We start from the raw sequence: 23177 nt of genomic DNA, 5'->3' as shown, positions 1-23177 counted from the left end.
ACTTTCCTCGGGAGGAACCTGTCTAACATGTACAGCATATTATCGCGCCGCAGTAAATAACTAATAAGTAATTTTTAACACGAGTTAACACGTCACGTGACCATTACTTCTCAAGACACTCCCCTGCTGCTAGCTTACTTTGTTGCTAGAGACTGACTGCACATGGACTGCATGTCCGACGGGAAAAAAACGAAAAAGACATAAACTTCAGTATTCTAATTTTGAATTCATGATGAAATGCAGGCAGATACAATGGATCCAGCGGAAGAACCCCCATCTATGTTGTGGGGACTGGACCCAATCTTTTCTGCCTTCGCCAGGCTATATGTCAAAGACATCCTACAGATGACAGAGTCCACGCAGGTACCAGGTAACGTTTAAAACACCTGTTAAAACCCATGTTATTGTATTAAGTGATTGTAAATGAGTCGCATCATTACATGTTACATTCCTTAATTTCCCAGCTTGGGATCAATAAAGTATATCTATTCTATTCTATTCTATTCTATTCTATTCTATGTCCGACTGTTCTTGCTCAACAGCTAACTGAACGTTAATTATCTTGTATGACATTTTCAGAAGTTTTGTATTCTTATCTGACATTTGTATAACTTGTGTATCCTGTGTTTTTTTAATTGGTACCCTTTCAAATCAACATTTCAACACCTCGAAGATCTGCTGCCTGATGTTGATAATGAAAGTAACTGAAACATTGTTGTGTCTCCACCCCTGGCCCACAGGTATTTACTTCTACAACTTACATCCTATCTACAAAGTTGATGTCCTCGGGACAGTGGTTTACAAGAGAGAAAGAGAAGACTTCTTCTGTTATGGAGGTAATTGTGCTGTGTCACTGTGTGGAACAAATGTATTCTTTGCTGATATTTCAGTACACAAGTATGTACTGTATGTGTTTATGTATCTCTGAGTTATGTTAACCCATCAAGTAATTTAGCAATATTCTTACTGTGAATGTTGTCTTTGGGAGTCATTGAGCTACCAACAGTGGCAGCAGAGCAGTGACATTGTTGCATGTTATGGATAATGCAATGAGAAAGTCTCTCTGTTAAAATGACAAATATTAACACACACACACACACACACACTCCTGTTGTACAAAGTAACATGGCATTGACTTCCCTTCCTTTTGTCTGATTTGGAGTATCTTCCTCCTGTTCACAGTGGATGATGGTACTGGCGTTATTAACTGCCTTTGCTGGAAAACTGACCTAATGAAAGAGGAAGTTCATCCCACTACTTGTGAGTTTGCATTTGTATTAATCCCAGTGTTGGCATGATTGTACGTCATGCTCTGTATTAGTTTGCCAAATCACCACACACTGACATCAAAAGGGAAATTGATTTGTGCACCCACCTTGAACCCAATTAATATAATTTCTGTGGATCATCTTGGCTTGCTGCTTAATTTGACAGAGGACTATGTAGCAGATGCCCTTCAGCTGTATTGTTCATATGAAATAGCTTTTATGAGCCTTCTAGCATCCTTCTAGCTCTATTTGTCATGTAAATATCAGACAAACATATTGTCAGTATCGGCAAATACAATTTATGACCGCAACGCTCAGTATAAAAGGTACCCTTTAGTTTTTTCCTTATTAACAAGCAGTTTTGTTTACATTCCGTGTTTCTCACTGAATGTGTGTTGAGGCCTAACACATTTGTTGAATGCATTACTGTTCTCATAAAACCTTTTCATAAATATTTTGAAATTGGATTTGTTTACATCCTTATTTACATTGGTTAGCATAGGAAACAGTCTCCTTTATGCCTTCTTTTGCTAGCACTTGTGTTATGTTTCTTTGCACGTTGTAGTCTCCAAATGTTGATCAAGTGTGTGTGCGAGTTTCCTTTTGTGAGTCAGTAGGCATTGGATACTAACACTCAAACACCACTAATCAAAACATTGCTCCATAGTGCCACTTATCATCAAAAACTCCACAGGGTAACTTTAACCTACAGTTCAAAAGGGCCCCGGACTTTGTAATGCCCCCTCTCCCAAAAAACTTTAGCTTGAAGCAAGATGTTGGTGTGATTCACACTGTTATGAAGGAAAGCTCAAAATTGCAGGCAACACAGATGCCATATTTAGTACAGGTTCTTTTTACTGTTTTTTTGCCAATTGAGGGAAGTGTAACAAGCTGAAACACAGTGTGTTCGTATTGACACATTCAGCAGTTAAACAAAGTCCAGTATCCACTCTCTGTTTTGGTCCCAAAGAAAAATGTCCAGGTATTTTGCTTGTTATATTCTCGCAGCTAGTCGCTAACTTTGTCTGTCTGCCATATTGTGCTGGGCATGTAGTGTCTAGTAAGTTTATCAGTTTATCAGCTTTGCCACTGAAAGCGGGTTGATGAACACAGGATTTGTGGACCATAAAACCAAAACGATGATCTTAAAGAGGCCTAAAAGCTCTGTACAGCTGAGGAGAACTGGCATTTGGTGGTGAATTGCTGTTCGTTCATGACTACAAGAGACCTATATTACATTACACATAGTCATTTGATCCCTTGTCTATCTAACAAAAATGATTAGTGCAGCTTTAAAGTCTTGCATCTTTATGGATTATTTGATTTATTTAAAGGTGCTTCACAAATTCATATTTATTTCTTGACTCAAACCAGTGTGTAATATCCTGTATTTGTCATCTCCAGCAGGGGGAAAGCACAGTGATGGGGCTCGAGGAGGCTTCAACCCAGTTGCTGAGCTGGACAAACTGCGACAGGCCCAGCAGAGCCGCTGCCACCTGGAGATTGGAGAGCTGCTCCGAGTCAGAGGACCGGTGAAGACATCAAGGCAGCAGAGAGAAATCATGGCCTCCACCTTCTGTGAGTGCAGAGGGATGTTCTCTTCATGCCACAGTGGCAGTTTGAAGTCAAAATTTACCATCCACTTTTACTTACAAGCTACATTTTATAATAGCAAAGTAAGACAACAAATGTCCAAGAACACCGACATGATGATGATGATTGTTCATTAGAAACTACAAATGCTCAACCAAAAACATGCTTTAGCTCCAACAATCCCTTACCCACACATGCCTAGCAAGGACATTTTTTATCCTAGCACTGTAGTCTCGTTTTATGATGGCCTCCATGTGTCTCTCTTTCGCACACATACTTACACAACACCACACAGCACATTTTTTATTTGAGAGTACATGAAATCTTTATCCTCTGCCCATTCATCATGTGTGTGTCTGGGTCTGTGTGTGTTCCCAGATAAAGTGAACGACCCAGTGATGGCGGTTCAGATAGCGTGGATGATGGAGGTTCCTCAGCTCTACAGACTGTGCTATGACAAACCATTTCAGCTGCAACTGAATGAAACCAGGTACAAACCTCCATCCCTTAATGTACCATCACAGTGTATTACAAGACTGTAGTGAGGCTTCAATCCAGTGTTTAGTGCAAATTTTAACTGAATTTCCAAGAAATCGGTTAAAGAAAGTGTAAATGAAATCATTTCTATTCAACACTGCTGTGAGAATATTATTTGCTGGTTCAAGTGATGCTAATTCTCCAGTCTGGTGCCATTCAGTCACTGTAGAGGAAGAGGACACACACCATGACATTATTAAAAGTGTGCCAGTAAATCCACAAATGTTGAAAAACAATGTAGAAAACATGATGGTGAAGTGAGGTGTTTACACAGAGTGGAGAAGAAGCTTCAGAGGATGTTTAAGTCACATGCATCATGTACAACATGAGTCACTGTCTGTTTACAGTCTGCAGTTTGTCATATTTTGCTTTTATTGGTATATCAATATTCCCATCTCAGCCAAGCAAAACACTTTTTAAAAAAAATATTTTTTACAGCCCAATGTTTAACCAAGAATGTTTATTTTGTGGGCCGGAGAGGCCCCTGAAACAGTCATGACACTAATACCCTTCACTAAAACCAATGAAAATAGAGTTCTTGGCAGTTTCTTACCTATTGATTCCCATTCCTGTTGTACAAGGAAACATTTCAAGTTTATGATTTGTTCCAGATGTATGTACAAGTACTGAATAGTCTTACACTGTGTACAGCAACAGGACTGGTCAATGTTATTAAAAGCTAGGACCAGAAATGTATCAGATAAAGCCAAGAAGAATAGGTGGTAAAAGTACATTTATTTAAAGCAGCCACAAGTAAGTTCCATTTTTTGTTGACTCTGGTGGTCCCTGTGGACAACAGCGGTATGAGGAACCATTGACTCCTCTCACAAAGATCTTGATCTGGCTAGGGAGTAGTGCTGCATGATTTGATGAAAATATGCGATTGCGATTATTGTGGACTATATTGCGATTTGCGATTGCGATTAAGATATTATAAATGAATGGTGTCATGAGTCTACTTGCTTGAATATCAAGGACAACACAGAGAATTACAATAGTTTGTATATTTCTCAACTCAAAACATACAAATATGACACAAAAAATACAAAACCTGAAGTTTATAGTACTGTATTTTTTCCCCAAATAACTTATGGAGTCAGTGATTTCCTTGTGTCTTTTCGAGGTATTTTCGTATGGTGTGACACTTGCAAATGTATCCGTAATTGTGCGTTGTTGTGGTCGTTTCAGGCGTTTTTCAGTTGTATCTTTCACGTTACTCTGTTGGGCTTTCATTTGAATGCATTCTTCGTATTTTTCTTTGTGGTGTTTAAAGTGTTGATATAGATTGGTCGTATTGCTGCGGGACGTAGTGACTTTAGCTTTGCATGTTTTACACAGCACATCTTGCTGTTCAGTGTCGTCGTACCTGAATCTAAAGTATCGCCATATAATAATAATTATAGAGTAATTATTATATTATAATAATTATAATTATTATAGAGATAATAATAGAGTTAGTAAAAAAAGGATTTTAATACTATTTTTCTTTTTTAAGCACAGCTGTTTGCAGGCTAGATAGTAAAGCTAATGTATCTATTTGTAACTATGTAAGATTAATAACTGTAATATGACGATAGTGAAACAAAGTAAACTTTGTTGTAGTGCCGTACCAGCAGAATACAGAGCAGCTTCTTTCCTCTAGCATATAGCAGTCCCCTATAATAAATGGTTTTATCCTCATAACTTATTCAAAACGGATAAGTTGAAATCCAACCTGTTATTAAGAATAACCAGAAAAACTAAAATTTGCGTATTTAGCTCATAGAGGCATCAATATTGAATTGCGACCCTTTCATAACAAGTTAAAAAACACTTTTGAAACAGTTTAAAAGGCATATCAGTTTATTACAGTTTAAAAGGCATATCAGTTTATTACAGTTTAAAAAGCATATCAGTTTATAACAGTTTAAAAAGCATATCAGTTTATAACAGTTTAAAAAGCATATCAGTTTATAACAGTTTAAAAAGCATATCAGTTTATAACAGTTTAAAAAGCAGTTTATAACAGTTTAAAAAGCATATCAGTTTATAACAGTTTAAAAGGCACATCAGTTTATAACAGTTTAAAAGGCACATCAGTTTATAACAGTTTAAAAAGCACATCAGTTTATAACAGTTTAAAAAGCACATCAGTTTATAACAGTTTAAAAAGCACATCAGTTTATAACAGTTTAAAAAGCATATCAGTTTATAACAGTTTAAAAGGCACATCAGTTTATAACAGTTTAAAAAGCACATCAGTTTATAACAGTTTAAAAGGCACATCAGTTTATAACAGTTTAAAAAGCACATCAGTTTATAACAGTTTAAAAAGCATATCAGTTTATAACAGTTTAAAAGGCACATCAGTGTATAACAGTTTAAAAAGCACATCAGTTTATAACAGTTTAAAAGGCACATCAGTTTATAACAGTTTAAAAAGCACATCAGTTTATAACAGTTTAAAAAGCATATCAGTTTATAACAGTTTAAAAGGCACATCAGTTTATAACAGTTTAAAAAGCACATCAGTTTATAACAGTTTAAAAAGCATATCAGTTTATAACAGTTTAAAAGGCACATCAGTTTATAACAGTTTAAAAAGCATATCAGTTTATAACAGTTTAAAAAGCATATCAGTTTATAACAGTTTAAAAAGCACATCAGTTTATAACAGTTTAAAAAGCATATCAGTTTATAACAGTTTAAAAAGCATATCAGTTTATAACAGTTTAAAAAGCATATCAGTTTATAACAGTTTAAAAAGCATATCAGTTTATAACAGTTTAAAAAGCACATCAGTTTATAACAGTTAAAAAGGCACATCAGTTTATAACAGTTTAAAAGGCACATCAGTTTATTACAGTTAAAAAGGCACATCAGTTTATAACAGTTTAAAAGGCACATCAGTTTATAACAGTTTAAAAGGCACATCAGTTTATAACAGTTTAAAAGGCATATCAGTTTATAACAGTTTAAAAGGCACATCAGTTTATAACAGTTTAAAAAGCACATCAGTTTATAACAGTTTAAAAGGCACATCAGTTTATAACAGTTTAAAAAGCACATCAGTTTATAACAGTTTAAAAAGCACATCAGTTTATAACAGTTTAAAAAGCATATCAGTTTATAACAGTTTAAAAAGCACATCAGTTTATAACAGTTTAAAAGGCATATCAGTTTATAACAGTTTAAAAGGCACATCAGTTTATAACAGTTTAAAAGGCACATCAGTTTATAACAGTTTAAAAGGCATATCAGTTTATAACAGTTTAAAAGGCATATCAGTTTATAACAGTTTAAAAGGCACATCAGTTTATAACAGTTTAAAAGGCATATCAGTTTATAACAGTTTAAAAGGCACATCAGTTTATAACAGTTTAAAAAGCATATCAGTTTATAACAGTTTAAAAAGCACATCAGTTTATAACAGTTTAAAAAGCACATCAGTTTATAACAGTTTAAAAGGCACATCAGTTTATAACAGTTTAAAAAGGCACATCAGTTTATAACAGTTTAAAAAGCATATCAGTTTATAACAGTTTAAAAAGCATATCAGTTTATAACAGTTAAAAAGGCACATCAGTTTATTACAGTTAAAAAGGCACATCAGTTTATAACAGTTTAAAAAGCATATCAGTTTATAACAGTTTAAAAGGCACATCAGTTTATAACAGTTTAAAAAGCACATCAGTTTATAACAGTTTAAAAAGCATATCAGTTTATAACAGTTAAAAAGGCACATCAGTTTATTACAGTTAAAAAGGCACATCAGTTTATAACAGTTTAAAAAGCACATCAGTTTATAACAGTTTAAAAAGCACATCAGTTTATAACAGTTTAAAAGGCACATCAGTTTATAACAGTTTAAAAGGCACATCAGTTTATAACAGTTTAAAAGGCACATCAGTGTATAACAGTTTAAAAAGCACATCAGTTTATAACAGTTTAAAAGGCACATCAGTTTATAACAGTTTAAAAAGCACATCAGTGTATAACAGTTTAAAAGGCACATCAGTTTATAACAGTTTAAAAAGCACATCAGTTTATAACAGTTTAAAAAGCACATCAGTTTATAACAGTTTAAAAGGCACATCAGTTTTTAACAGTTTAAAAAGCACATCAGTTTATAACAGTTTAAAAAGCATATCAGTTTATAACAGTTTAAAAGGCACATCAGTGTATAACAGTTTAAAAAGCACATCAGTTTATAACAGTTTAAAAGGCACATCAGTTTATAACAGTTTAAAAAGCACATCAGTTTATAACAGTTTAAAAAGCATATCAGTTTATAACAGTTTAAAAGGCACATCAGTTTATAACAGTTTAAAAAGCACATCAGTTTATAACAGTTTAAAAAGCACATCAGTTTATAACAGTTTAAAAAGCATATCAGTTTATAACAGTTTAAAAGGCACATCAGTTTATAACAGTTTAAAAAGCATATCAGTTTATAACAGTTTAAAAAGCATATCAGTTTATAACAGTTTAAAAAGCATATCAGTTTATAACAGTTTAAAAAGCATATCAGTTTATAACAGTTTAAAAAGCATATCAGTTTATAACAGTTTAAAAAGCATATCAGTTTATAACAGTTTAAAAAGCACATCAGTTTATAACAGTTAAAAAGGCACATCAGTTTATAACAGTTTAAAAGGCACATCAGTTTATTACAGTTAAAAAGGCACATCAGTTTATAACAGTTTAAAAGGCATATCAGTTTATAACAGTTTAAAAGGCACATCAGTTTATAACAGTTTAAAAGGCACATCAGTTTATAACAGTTTAAAAGGCATATCAGTTTATAACAGTTTAAAAGGCACATCAGTTTATAACAGTTTAAAAGGCACATCAGTTTATAACAGTTTAAAAGGCACATCAGTTTATAACAGTTTAAAAAGCACATCAGTTTATAACAGTTTAAAAAGCACATCAGTTTATAACAGTTTAAAAGGCACATCAGTTTATAACAGTTTAAAAAGGCACATCAGTTTATAACAGTTTAAAAAGCATATCAGTTTATAACAGTTTAAAAAGCATATCAGTTTATAACAGTTAAAAAGGCACATCAGTTTATTACAGTTAAAAAGGCACATCAGTTTATAACAGTTTAAAAAGCATATCAGTGTATAACAGTTAAAAAGGCACATCAGTTTATTACAGTTAAAAAGGCACATCAGTTTATAACAGTTTAAAAAGCATATCAGTTTATAACAGTTTAAAAGGCACATCAGTTTATAACAGTTTAAAAAGCACATCAGTTTATAACAGTTTAAAAAGCATATCAGTTTATAACAGTTAAAAAGGCACATCAGTTTATTACAGTTAAAAAGGCACATCAGTTTATAACAGTTTAAAAAGCACATCAGTTTATAACAGTTTAAAAGGCACATCAGTTTATAACAGTTTAAAAAGCACATCAGTTTATAACAGTTTAAAAGGCACATCAGTTTATAACAGTTTAAAAAGCACATCAGTGTATAACAGTTTAAAAGGCACATCAGTTTATAACAGTTTAAAAAGCACATCAGTGTATAACAGTTTAAAAGGCATATCAGTTTATAACAGTTTAAAAGGCATATCAGTTTATAACAGTTTAAAAGGCACATCAGTTTATAACAGTTTAAAAGGCATATCAGTTTATAACAGTTTAAAAGGCACATCAGTTTATAACAGTTTAAAAAGCATATCAGTTTATAACAGTTTAAAAAGCACATCAGTTTATAACAGTTTAAAAAGCATATCAGTTTATAACAGTTTAAAAGGCACATCAGTTTATAACAGTTTAAAAAGGCACATCAGTTTATTACAGTTAAAAAGGCACATCAGTTTATAACAGTTTAAAAAGCATATCAGTTTATAACAGTTTAAAAGGCACATCAGTTTATAACAGTTTAAAAAGGCACATCAGTTTATAACAGTTTAAAAAGCATATCAGTTTATAACAGTTTAAAAAGCACATCAGTTTATAACAGTTTAAAAAGCATATCAGTTTATAACAGTTTAAAAAGCATATCAGTTTATAACAGTTTAAAAAGCACATCAGTTTATAACAGTTTAAAAAGCATATCAGTGTATAACAGTTTAAAAAGCACATCAGTTTATAACAGTTTAAAAGGCACATCAGTTTATAACAGTTTAAAAGGCACATCAGTGTATAACAGTTTAAAAAGCACATCAGTTTATAACAGTTTAAAAGGCACATCAGTTTATAACAGTTTAAAAGGCACATCAGTTTATAACAGTTTAAAAAGCATATCAGTTTATAACAGTTTAAAAGGCACATCAGTTTATAACAGTTTAAAAAGCACATCAGTTTATAACAGTTTAAAAAGCATATCAGTTTATAACAGTTTAAAAGGCACATCAGTTTATAACAGTTTAAAAGGCACATCAGTTTATAACAGTTAAAAAGGCACATCAGTTTATTACAGTTAAAAAGGCACATCAGTTTATAACAGTTTAAAAAGCACATCAGTTTATAACAGTTTAAAAAGCACATCAGTTTATAACAGTTTAAAAGGCACATCAGTTTATAACAGTTTAAAAAGCACATCAGTTTATAACAGTTTAAAAGGCATATCAGTTTATAACAGTTTAAAAAGCACATCAGTGTATAACAGTTTAAAAAGCATATCAGTTTATAACAGTTTAAAAAGCATATCAGTTTATAACAGTTTAAAAGGCACATCAGTTTATAACAGTTTAAAAGGCACATCAGTTTATAACAGTTAAAAAGGCACATCAGTTTATTACAGTTAAAAAGGCACATCAGTTTATAACAGTTTAAAAAGCACATCAGTTTATAACAGTTTAAAAAGCACATCAGTTTATAACAGTTTAAAAGGCACATCAGTTTATAACAGTTTAAAAAGCACATCAGTTTATAACAGTTTAAAAGGCACATCAGTTTATAACAGTTTAAAAGGCATATCAGTTTATAACAGTTTAAAAGGCACATCAGTTTATAACAGTTTAAAAAGCATATCAGTTTATAACAGTTTAAAAGGCATATTGGTATGAATTGTATTAAGGCCAGACTCTGTTTTTCAGTGACTCAGCCATCAGTCCCCTCAACAAGGCGACAAATATCCTCAGGGATTTCTTGAAGCAGAAGTCGGTGACCAGTTTCAGACCCTATGATGTTCAGGACCTCCTGCAGCCTCTGATCTCCCACCAGCCTCAAACCGCATCAGCAGACCAGGTACACCAGAATAATAATATGGGACCCATTTCTGTTTGAAGATGTGTGCTGGTGGGATGAAAAGAAAGTCAAACATCAGACTTTATTTGAAGTGTGCTTCTTATGTGAGAATGATGAATGGAATAAAGAAATCCAGCCACGATTTGATTTCTAGCATTGAAGTAGAGCTGCACGATATATCGTTTCAGCATTGTCATCGCGATGTACGTGTGCGCAAGAGTCACATCGCAGGGCCTGCGATGTAGGAGGCAAATGAACTCATCTAATTTCAAGGGTACTTGACACACACTGTGCATGCAGACTCTGCATGCACAGCGATCCACCAATCACATTAGTTCTTATTCAGTGTGCCGAAGCAGACCACGCCCCTGCACATGGAGTGAGTCGCTGGTAACAACATTGAAAAATGAGCAACGAACAAGAAAAAATCGCTGAAAATGAAGACTTGGTGCCAAAAAGAAAAGCAATGTCAGTTATCTGGAATTATTTCGGCTTCAAGAAGGATGATATTGACCAAACACGTGTTCTGTGTCGACAGTGCCTTGCATCTGTTGCCACAACGAGAGGTAACACAACTAATTTGTTTGACCATTTACGTCGGTACCACACAGCTCAGTACAACGAATGCAAAGCCAGATCTGACTGTCATTTTTTTTAATCACTTTTGATAAAAAGAAAGATGTTTAGTTTTGCTGTAAAAGATTTCAGTTGCTGAATAAAAAGTTGAATAACCTGTTTATCACTCATTGTTAGTTACTTAATGTAATTATGAAGCTAGAATGTTCCATTTTAAGATGGAGAGCTCAAAAGGTTCAAAGGTTTGTTTATTGTCATTCAATTCACGTTTGCACATGATAGAACGAAACATGTACTCAGGTCCCAGCACAATAAAAGCAAGCAATAAAAGAAAACAATAAGAATATCTCTAAAACACAGACAGAAGCCATACTCGTAACAGTCACAAAAAGAGGTAAGATCAGTGCAGGTTAATTGTCCACAAGATAGCAGCAGTGCAGCATAACTTAAAGTGCTATTCAGGTCATCTGATGAAAATTCCTGTATTTTTTCATATCGCAATATATATCACAGGGTTGAAAAAAAATCACAATGTCAGTTTTTTTCCAATATTGTGCAGCCCTACATTGAAGCTTATTTGTATTCTCTATAGTTGTTGAAGTTATTAGTCATATGAATGGAAATTATTAAACTCTTAAAGCTGCTGACAATGGAACTTGCACTTCTTGGGCAGTTGTTAACTGATCACAGGGTTGGCGGTTCAATCTCCAGGGTACCCTCATTGGTTCTACACCTGCATGGGAGGATATAACTCTCCACACCACCAGGTGGCGGCAAGTCTGTATTCGTCATTTAAAAGGGAAACGGGAAGACTTAAGACTCTGAATATACAAGCGATGTTACGATAAAGCAGTGTTCTTTCACACCACTCTCGCTACTATAGCCTTTCCTAATAAAAGATGTGTCTATAAAAAGTTGCACTGGTGAAGAGGCAGAAGTTGAAAATAAAGAGAAATCGCACTTACTGGATGAATTCATGGATACTTCAGTGTCAGGTTCAAGGAGGTTTCCCTTTCTTTTCCGTTTCTCGTGTACTGATTCGCTGAACTGAATGGCCAATCAGACTGACTTCTCTCACTGACGGACTCTTCCGCAGATTCAACATGCTCAGTCGGCCAAAAACCTGCCGACAAGGACTGACTAGTGCCAACAATGCCAGACACACAGCAAAAACTAGGGCCACCGATATTCTACGGTCCACAACTCCTTTATAGGGCTACTGAGTAGACTGCAGTAGGAGTTATAAGAACAGATAAAGTACACAGCCTATCTGCAAGCTATGTTAAAGTCTTTGTGTCAGTTCGTTGTGCGACAGTATCACAGCGTCATGTTCTGTTTAACATCATCTTATCTTTAATATCACTATCCATAACATTATCTACTCTTATAGAGCACTGATTTAAGTTTGTGGAGCAGGCACGTGTGTGGTGTCAGATCCATGGTAGAGGAAAAAATCGTTAGTAATTAAGGATTGTAAATTCACTTGTCACTTGTACTGAGGCTAAGTGAGCGAAACATCTCTAAATGTACAGCCGGACAGAGATTATACAGATTATTTTTACAACATAGTTCTGATAATAAGTTAGTTAAAATCATCTTAGTGTCATTGTAGGAAAAACAAATTGTCGATCATCCCTTCAATCGTTGATATACGGTCCGATTGCCAATCGGTACAAGTGTAGTCTGGCCAGCAACATGGATGGTAGCTCACTGTAGTGCGTGTGTGTGTGTTTGTGTGTGCGCGCGTGCGCGTGCATACGCTGTATAAATGCACCCATTTGCCATATTTTGGTTTTCCTACAAATTAAACAAAATATCATCAAGTTGAGATATTATCACGTTGCACTAGAGTTTAACAGAAAATCATTTAGTTATTCGAAAACTGAAACAAATGCATTTCAGCGCTTTTGCATTATTATGCTTCTCTGTTGCTGTTAAGGAGCCTGTGGCGGGTCCTTCTGCATGCCAGCAGCTACGCCAGCTTTTGAAGGAGGCCCTGCAAATATTACAGGACAATGGGACGGTGTACCGCAAGGTCAAGTCCCAGGATGAAGTCTATCGGGTAAGAAAAATAGAAAGTTGTTATCATCTGGATGCATTATGGACATGCATCTCTTTGATACTGTTGTACGTCACCAGGTGACTGCACATGACAAAGATCTACTAATTGCTGTCAAAGACATCATCAGGGAAGACTCAAAGAGAGAGAAATGTAAGTAGAATTAAGTGTTGCTCTTCATGAAGTATTAAACTTGTTTTAGTTCGACTATGTGTCAGTCTCCTTTGTGGCAGTGTGTTGAATATAGCAGTAACTATCATTCATTTGAAGTAATCAAAATTGGAAGCTTTTATTAGCTATTTTAGCTTTTTAGCTTTTACCTCCTTCTTGTCAAATATGAAGTTAGCACAACAATCACACCTGTGAAATGGGATTCTTGTCATTCTGTAAGATGTTTGTAAAGAAAAAAGAAAAAAAATCCAAGAAATGTAAAAACTCTTGAAAAAAGGAAACTTCATGAATCACTTTTTTCAAGTGTTATATTAAAGTCTCCACCTGCCTCTGGACTGACCTGTGTCATTGTTGTTTTCTCCTGTTCCTGTAGATGCAGAGAAGGGTTGTCACATCATGCACGTCTTGTCTGCGGTCAGGCAGCGCTACAGCCTCAACGTGAGCAAGGCAGCACTGGAGCTGGTCCTCAAATCACTGGAGTGCAACAGTGACATTGTCAGCACCAGCGATAACTATTACACTGTGTTTTAACTCGAGCGCAGCAGGCTTGGGAACCCAGTATCACTGCATATACTGTACCATGTGTAGCACAGCTTATTGCTCCAAAATGTGAGCATCCAGTATGTTTAAGTAAATCATGCCATTTGCCTTCCTTGATTCATCTAGACTATTGTAACAGTTGCCACCATTAATTGAACTCCCTATGTTTTGTATTTTTAATTACTGCTGGATGTCAGTGTGTTATGGTTAAATATTAAGTTTAACTGAAATTTATTTGAAAGACATGCCTACGAAAATGGACATCAGAGAAGCCTCTAGGACCACATTGCTCTCTGCTGCTATGTATATTTATGTATGATAGTAGAAATTTAAAAATATATAAAGAAACAAAGATAAAGCTCATGCATAGCTGAATTAACCTGTCAGGGGGCCCTGGAGTAAAAATGAGCTCCTCTGTTCCCATTAAAGGAATATTAAATTCTGTCATTATCTGATGCCGTTAGAGAGTTGGGTGAAGTTTTGTAGAGCACAAAACATGTGTGGACCTTTACAGCAAACTGTTCTCCTAAACAACTGAAGTAGATGGGTAATAGCAAAAAACAACTGAAACATAAAATGTTTTTATACAGCTTGTCCAGTGGAATCCAAGTCTCCAGAAGCCCTGAGATCCTAAATTGATTTGAAAATACGTTTACACTTATTTTAAAGCTGAAACTTTTACTGTAGCTGCTCAGCTAAAAGTGTTAGTGCGCACCACGTCTAAAGTGGTTGCCCGAGCTTAACCACGTGTCGAGGGTGTTAATAAAGTCTTTTCAAATGAATTTGGGATCTTGGGGCTTCTGGAGACTTGGATTACGTTGGAAGAGCTGCAGTTGTTTTTTTATGTTTTAAGACAAGTGCCCATCTACTTCAGTTGTTTAGGAAAATGCTGCAACACTGTTTTGCTGTGAAGCTCAAGAAATGTTTTGTGGACTATGAAACTTCACCTGACTCTCCATCGACATGTGAGTGAATAATGACTGAATTTTCAATTTTGAGTGACCTTACCCTTTAAGCCCTATTCTTCTTACTGTATTTAAAATGTGTATAGCTTTTCTTTAAAAAAAAAAAAAAAGAGAAAAAAAAGTCTTATGTTATTTATTCAGACAATTCAACAGAAAATATGTGTTGATGAAGGTTCTCAGTTATCCAGGTCATAGTGATTCTAAGTGGCTTCTTTTTAAACTGTTTATATTACTATGTCGCCATCATGAAATCACAACCACATATTGCAACATGCACCTATATGTCACATCCTCATGTGACTATTATGACACAAATATTATAGCCTCCTCATGCCAAGTATGCCACATCATGGTTTTCCATAAGAGGCTCAGATCCTCAAGCTTCAAAATGTTGGATGCCACATTTCCCACAATGCAACTCAGCAGCATTTGTCAATAGACTTCCCTTAACTACCAAATGCCCAAACCTTTTAAATGCTATTCTGCAGGCTTTCAGTTAATGATTTGTAATCTCCAAGCCCAAGTTAAGATAACCCTGATAACATCATCAGGGTTGTTTTCCCAGACTTTAGGAGGCTCCCTGCAGAGCTACAGGGGAAAGAAATGTGTAAAGCTGTTTTTACAGACTGGCTGTGTTCCAAAATCCATACTATTTTAATATTTTGTATGCCAGAAAATGATTCAGTATGCCCCAATAATTGTATGTCGAATGCAGTTTGCCAAAAATACCAGGATGTCCATGTGGTATTCTGTCGTATTTTGCAGTACAGAAGCCAGCATGCATTTCTGGCTGTTCTGAGGCACAATCCTCTGCCCGGCGGAAGACTTTGCATTGACTGAGCCGTGGAGAGAGCACAGACAGCACGGTTGCGTCCCAAATCACTTGATATTTCTTTTTACTTCAAATTTCACACTACAAGGCGCAGAGTTATGATGAAGAGGGATGTCCCAGTTGTATGTGTACTGCATGCAACAGTATATACTTTGTAAGGGTAGCTGCAGTATGTACAAGAAGAAGTATGCAATTTGGAATATGCAATGTGAACCCAGCTTAGGAAGCCTTCGTAATGAGTAAACTTAATGTGTAAAATCTGTGTATGATTTGATATGACCAGAAAAGCCCTTTCCATTGTATTTTATATATCAATCAGTTAAATAGCCACAAATGATTTACCTCACAATGAACCCAGAGCCCTCTGGCCCCTGAGGATCTGGGGCCCTGGGGCAGTTGCCCACTCTGCCTTGTTGTAATCCTGCCTTGCATATTCACTTATGCATAATCAATTACATCACCACAAAAGCAGTTGACACACATGAGGCTGGAGATTTTAGGAGCCCTGGAGTCCCGGGGCCCTGGGGCATTTGCTCAGTTGGAATTCCAGCATTGTACTAATGGTTATAATCAAGTCATTAAATACAAGAAGATTTCCACAAGTGATTTTAAAGATGATACTGATCTGGTCTCATAATGTCCCTTTAAGGGTCCTACAGCATCTTAGCTGTTTGATTTTATGAACTAAATAAAAAAGGACAAAGGGGAATAAGTCTCGCCTTTAAATGAGCTTCTTTACCATGTTGCTTATGTTGCGGCGTGCACAGGGGGGCAGTGTTCGGTCGTTAATTGGCTCTTTCATGTAGAGAAGCCTGCTGCTGATTGGTCGCCTGTGAAACATCTGTATCCATAGTTCCAGCTGCTCGTGTCTCCGGCCAGAAAGAAAGCTGCCGGTATCTAAGAGCCAGAGAGTGTTAACGAGCCGAGTGTGGCTTCATAACCAAGCTGCCTTCGATTGCACAGGACGGGATTAGAAACATGTCCCGATGAATAACACACTGTAATGTGTTGAATTCAGGCCTTCATCTCGTACCAGATATGTATGACATGTTTAAGGGGGGAGGGAAAGTTGTGTGTTGAGTGAAATGTTAACAGTCGACTGTCAGCTGGTTCCAAACACAGCTTCATCATTATGTCACATTACAGCACGCTTCTTGTCGAAGAAGGCACAGTCAGCCAAATGATTTTTTTTCTTGAGCTTTATTCCAAGTCGCCCTGAGGACGGTGTGTGAAGCCCATCCCACTCCGCTCCGAAATCCTCTGCGCCTGCTGTAACGCAGGAGGCGTTTGGCGCTGGATCTGCCGGCTCCCTCACACTCAGCCCGCCGCTGTCACCTCCAGGTATGCCGCCGCCGCCGCTGAAGGCATCGCAGCAGACACACAGCAGCTCGCCACACTTCTTTTTTTTCTACATTTAAGGTGACCGACTTCATTCCCGCTCCGCCCGCCGCTGGCCAGCCTGTGTGCCCGGAGGCAACGTGAAAAAAAATCGCCCTCTGCTTGGATATTCAGCTGTGAGAGCGAGCTGCACGGGCTCTGACGGACTATTGATAAGTTTGCAATCAAATCGATGATCGTTGCGTCAACCGAGGGAAGTCCGAGCTGCCGACTGGCCGCGAGCGAGCTGATGTCTTAATGGACCGCTGAATTGTTACATGGCAGCGATGAGTGCTGTGATTTCCCTCCCGTGATACGAGATAGCTTATCTGGAGCCGCAGTCAGCCGCCTGCCCCGACGCTTTTATGCATAGCCTTTGCAGGGTCAAGATGCAGTTTCGGACTGTGCTGGACGTGAAAGTCGTGGACGTGGAGAAGAGGCGCAATCCATCCAAACACTACGTGAGTTGTCTGCCTGCCTCGTCTTCATCCATGTCACCTTATTCCCACCTTGTCCCGTTCAGATGTGTGAGCGGTGTGTCTCTGGCCTGTTCACAGCCACAGCGTGACACCTAAACGTTGCATTTGGTCCACCAGTGTAGCCTAGCTGCTACTGTATGTGAAGACCACAGCTAAGCTATGCTCAGTGTTAGACTGTTCAGCAAAGATACCTGCTTATGAATCATAAAGCATTCCAGACCATTAAGCTAACCCCTCACAGTATTCCATCGGACCAAGTTCATCATCACAGGTGAGCTGTCACCACTGTGTGCTGTCAGATATGCAGCCGGGCACCATCAGCTCTGTTACCTGGTAATGCAGGTTATTATCTTCACCATGTCAAGATTATCATGACTTTCTGACAAACTATTGGCTCTTCAGTCAGTGACAGTATATGAATTGTTACATGCATTCATGTTTAGGGTTAAGATGATTCATTTCATTGTCATCACCAAGGGGTTCAATCCATGTAATGCCAGCTGACCATTTTGTTTTAAGGTGGAAGCTAAACTTCCACAGCCAGAGAGATGATATTCAGCCTCTGTTCCTCAATAGTAGAACATTACATTTATACGAATCTAAATGATATATCCCGACATTTCACAGACTCAAATAGCATCCAAACAGCATTTGGATTTATTCCGTTATCTTCGTCAATAATTTGTCAGACCTTCTCATGTTCAATGCTTCCTGTCCACAAATGGACAGTCTGCGAAAATGAAAACTGTTTTCATTCCCATAAATGTAGAAAAGCATCTTCTTTGATTGATTTGTTTGTCTTGGAAATGATTGGATCCTGAAATGATTTTGTCACATAAAAATATTGAGTCTGTAGTAACCACTTGCCATTTAGTTGTTCTTCTGCAGCTTCTGATCATATCACATCACCTTCATCAGCAGATGGAGTTTGCCTAGTTGTCGTGGGGTTATAGATGTTTTAATGACCTTGTTTTCCTCAGCACTTTAAGGGCTCCCGTCAGTGTTGCCTTACAAAATTGAGATTAAAGATCATTCTCGCTTCAGCAGTTAACAAAATAATCTCATCACAAGGTCCATATAGCACCTGGTCAAACTATCACCTTTCAAATTCACCTTTGTTTGGTTTGAATCCTGTTTTATTAATCAATTTGAAAAAAATGCAGAACACTATTTTCTAGCAAACAAACCACAGGCAGGCCTCAGTGATTATTATTACCTTCCTGATCCTTACCTCCTGTGGCCTCCTTCATCAATACCACACTTGTTGTAAGTGAGAGTCTGTGTATGGGCTCTGCCCTTCATGGCCCCCAGTTCAGAGCCTATTTTGAGCTCATAGACAAGTCATAATAGATGACTTGCTCATATGCAGTTGCAGTCCTGCAGGGCATAATGACATGTGGACACAATTAGCACACTGACTCTTTTTTTCAAAAGGAGGGATTCACATGGCTCTCACCATATGTGCTCCTTTGTCAGACTTGAAGTATGATGGGGATTTTAGACATGTTATACATTTTCTCATACAGAAGAAAAGTGCATTTGTGAACTTTGTATAATGGCACCCTAAACACTGTACGGTACAATGAGTGTATACTTTTTAGAATTGGATGTCCCCAATTAAACTGATACCTGCTGTACATTCTGACACTGTGCAGAGCCCTGGGGCAAAATTGACAACCCCAGTCGCCCCCTTCCCCCCATTCTCTGGGTGTTGTGTGACTCCACATGGCAGCTTAGTTACATATATTTTGCCTGGAGCTCTAGAACTCCTTTCTGAAGTACTACCTGCCCCCAGGTTTGTTGTGTGCCAATTAGTTTGTGTTTACTTGATTAAACACAAACCTATTCACGCCCCATGTAAAAACGATATCAAGTGAAATAATAATGGTCTTTAAACTAGATGTTGACATGGCTCCAAGATTAGGTAATAATGGAAAATGAGCCTTAAGGCACTTCAGTTAATATTGTGCTTTAATTGTGCATATTTCCCAACAAATTAGTGTATTCATTATTACATCAAACGATAGTACTTATAGTTTGGTATAAGAGCCCCTGATTGGCTTTGGCTTGGTGGAACATGTCCACTATGCGTGGGCTGTAATTCAGTCTTGTGGATGGCTTAGCATAGGTGACCTAGCATAAAGAAAACCTGTCCAGGTGCACGCTTTAATCTCAGACATCTCACATTTTATTAAAATTATCAGTGACTAGTTCTTTAAAGTGCCTCAGAGGAAAGCGTGTCTCTTACTTGCAGCTGTTCCACTGAAGGCAGAGTGGTCATTCACTCATCGGAAAGTTGGTTGTTGGATCGCCTGCCTCTGCTGTCTACATGGCAAAATACTTGTCTGGTGTTCCATCGGTGTGTGAACTTGCCTAGCCGACTGCTGACTTGTGTTGTACAGTGCACTGAGTGGTTGGTAAGACTAGAAAGGTCTATTTAAAATACAGCCCGTTTACCATTTAACTTGGTATGAGTAACCTTTTAACGCTAAGCTAGACTAAGATCTGGTGTCATGGTTGTTCACTTTCAACTCAACTAAGGATATCAAATGCTCAACAGCTTTGATAACATAGGCCTTATGTATGAAAACACACATGCTGATGGCTGGTGGACTTGATAATGTAAGTTTCAGTGATGAGGTTTATCCATATTTCAAAACATGTTTGTCCTCTGCAGACACTTTTGGTTTCATTTGTCCAGGTTTGAGATATCTGTCTCTTCGGTTTTTGCCTTCAACACAGTACAACAAAGGTGAATGGGATTCAAAACATGAAACATTATGTTGAAACAGCTTCACAGCAACAACAATCTTTGATCCCTTGTAGCTCTTGTTCACATGGAAGTTGAATGCACTTCTTGTGAGTCACTTTGGACAGGTTTCTGCCCCAAAAAAATGTAACGAACAATAATAATATAATACATCTCTTTCAAGAAACAACCACGGCTGTCCTTGATAATCCACAGAGTAAAATGTTTACATTGATCTACTTATTACAAAGAAATAGTCTGTATTAAATTTGCAAAAATTGTGTCGAGTCAATTATCCAGAGTAACAAGAAGTGACATATTGCTTTTAAAGGTTAAATGTAATATTTCAGTGCTGCAAGCACCAGAAACACAAGTTTAATTTATTTAATTGACCTCCAATGTGAAAAAGTCACTCAAATCTTTGCACAATTATTCAAGGACTAGTCTGAAATTTTGGGATATGTGATAATTCGCCTTCTTGTGGAGAGTTAGACGAGAATACTGATAACTGCCTCATGTTGTACTAACCTATGAGTTAACCTATAAGTATGCAGGCTATAAGCTTAGTTGCTTAGCATTAAAAATGGAAGCAAAACAACTAGTGTGGTTTGGTCAAATGTTCAAAAATATGCCTCAGGCTCACTAATTAACCCATTGTATCTTGTTTTGTTTTTGTGTTTTTAATTTGTACACAAACAGCAATGTAAAAATGTCAAGTTAGGGTTTTTACATCTTGCCATTTTGACAGAGCCAGGCTAGCTGTTTCCCCCAACCTTCAGTTTGTATGCTAATTATCAGTTAGCCTACCTCCGGCTACATACTTGACGCACAGACAGAAGAATGGTGTCAATCTTTTCACCTCACTATCAGCAAAATGGAGAGAGATGAGAGGATTGATACCACCCTCATTTATGTGTCAAGTATGGAGGTGTTATGGAAGTTAATTCTAGTTACCTCTAGCTCCACACTGAGTCTAATCTCACTCTCAGCAAAATGTTAAACTATTAAAAAACACACATTGAAAATAAATAACTGGGCAGAATCCTCTTGTGGTTACAGACAGGAATGAATGGTTCATTGTACATATACAGTATTATGTTTTTAAATCAACTTGGACTCTTAATGCACAGTTATTGCTTCCACAGAGTAGTTTAGTAGTGTAACATGAGCTTCCCAGATCAGTCCAACTCTATAGGTAGGCTTGCTGAGCTGTAGTCAGGCTTCCGGGAAAGTATAACAGGAGCTTCTCAGAGCTGAGCTGAGCTGTTCTATGTTTTGGGCTCCTCTGTCTCAGCGGGCCAGTCTGTGGCCTAGTTTCCCTAGCTACCCTGTCTCATGAGACAAGGCTAGTCACTGTGAGAAGAAAAAAAGAGGGAAAGAGGGAAGAAGAGAGAGAAAACGAGAGAGACACAATCTGTGGCACTCAGTGAATCTCATTTGTAATGTTTGTGAAACCAGCTGGAAATGCTTATCTTGTGAGAGGAGGGGGGGTATGAGACTCTGGGCTCTGTCAAAGGGAAGTGCTCGTCGGACCGTAGGGAAAGCTGGACCGCTGTGTCGCAAACGCGCATCCCACACACACACTTTCTTCTCCTGCGAGCGATTTGTGTGTATGTGTGTTTGCAGGCGGAGGTGATAAAAGATAGTGCAAGGTTGGGCACGGCCATGTTTACTTTAAGTTTCTGTTTCCCTACAAGTCCCAGTCCCATAACATTTCATTTTCTAGAGACTCCTGTGCTGCGCAAAGGCCCAGACTGTAAGACGGTGTTGTTATTTGGCACCATAAAACATCTCTTCAGAGAGCTGTTCCCCACTCAAATATTTATTGGCCTATCAAACACAGAGTGATCTCGGTGAAAAGGGTGCCTGTTTTCAGATGCTCACCCCTGACTGAGAGGTGCAGGCTTGGGGGAGAGGTTTATGAGGCTGGCTTTCTTTTGGATTGGTCATTGTTTGGGATAGTTTGACGACTAGCTGGGAGTGCTCAAAGGCCATGTGTGTGTGTGAGAAAGAGAGGAGGGTGAGTCAGGAGCTCTGCTGACGTTTGTTAGTGAAGTCACTGATCTTGATGCTCAGTTTTATAGAGCCCTAACTCTGACATTGATACTGACATGAGTGTGTATCTGTGTTGCATGCAGCAACACGAGTGCCTGACAGAAGCAGCGGATGCTGTCGTCCTTGCACTGTTATTACTGGGACCTCACATGCATGCTGGGGGTTGTTTTCATGTGTTAAATACCAGATGTTGTTTGTTATCACCGAACATTTTATTTGTCCTCTGCAGAAGTCTTAGATGCATGACAACAGCTCTATTCTGATAGCAAGATGTCTCCCACACCCTTCTGCCGACTCTCAGGGTGAAAGCACATGTCGTTGTGCTTGAATATGGCCTCCAGGTCCCCGGCAGTCTTTTCAATAGCTTGACTTATGATTACGTCATCCGGAAATGGCGATGCTCTGTGGAGAGACAGAACATGTGTGGGCATCATGTGCGGCCTCAACTGTGCTGGCTCTTGTTTTGTTTTCATGGGAAAATGACCTGAACTGATCATTCTCAACAATACTGGGTGTGTTGCCATTTTAGTCATGTCTGCTGCATGTTTTTTGTGTGAGAAGAAGAAAGACAGAGACAGAAGAGGAGGAAGAGAGAAATTGCAAGAAAAAAAAGAGATGGAGTTGCTCACAGCTCTCTGCTTAAGATTTCTAGATAGTCAGGGAAATTGGCAAAAAAAGTTATTAGAATCAGACTGGCTTGATTAGCATGAAAATATATTCTTTCTCTACCAAAGCACTCAAGTAGGATTTATTAGAAATGATTGACCGATTAATAATACATCCAGGAAGTACA

The 23177-nt window shown here is 37.4% G+C and overlaps 1 protein-coding gene across 3 annotated transcripts; it reads left to right on the top strand.

The window, feature by feature from the left end:
* Positions 1–131: 131 nt before the first annotated feature.
* Positions 132–16332, top strand: stn1 (STN1 subunit of CST complex). Of its 3 annotated transcripts, none has more exons than XM_073479525.1 (9): positions 132–370; positions 741–836; positions 1183–1260; positions 2676–2846; positions 3240–3351; positions 10431–10581; positions 13097–13219; positions 13297–13369; positions 13761–16332. In XM_073479525.1, exons 1-9 carry the CDS (start codon positions 238–240, stop codon positions 13916–13918), a joined length of 1095 nt encoding a protein of 364 aa, XP_073335626.1. In that variant the 5' UTR covers positions 132–237; the 3' UTR covers positions 13919–16332. The 3 variants fall into 3 exon arrangements, with proteins under 3 accessions (XP_073335626.1, XP_073335551.1, XP_073335692.1); XM_073479450.1 differs by having other exon boundaries at positions 2673–2846; XM_073479591.1 differs by lacking the exon at positions 1183–1260 and having other exon boundaries at positions 2673–2846.
* Positions 16333–23177: the final 6845 nt, after the last annotated feature.

Source organism: Pagrus major, chromosome 1 (genome assembly GCF_040436345.1).
Source record: "Pagrus major chromosome 1, Pma_NU_1.0".
In the NCBI taxonomy this organism is placed as follows: domain Eukaryota; kingdom Metazoa; phylum Chordata; class Actinopteri; order Spariformes; family Sparidae; genus Pagrus; species Pagrus major.
This window is presented reverse-complemented; position numbering and strand designations above follow the sequence as displayed.

Bases quoted from the DNA above. Each gene is read 5' to 3' on its own strand.
- stn1 (XM_073479450.1), top strand. From the start codon at position 238: ATGCAGGCAGATACAATGGATCCAGCGGAAGAACCCCCATCTATGTTG. The intron at 837-1,182 runs GTAATTGTGCTG...TCCTGTTCACAG, and splicing joins AGACTTCTTCTGTTATGGAG to TGGATGATGGTACTGGCGTT. The intron at 3,352-10,430 runs GTACAAACCTCC...TCTGTTTTTCAG, and splicing joins CTGCAACTGAATGAAACCAG to TGACTCAGCCATCAGTCCCC.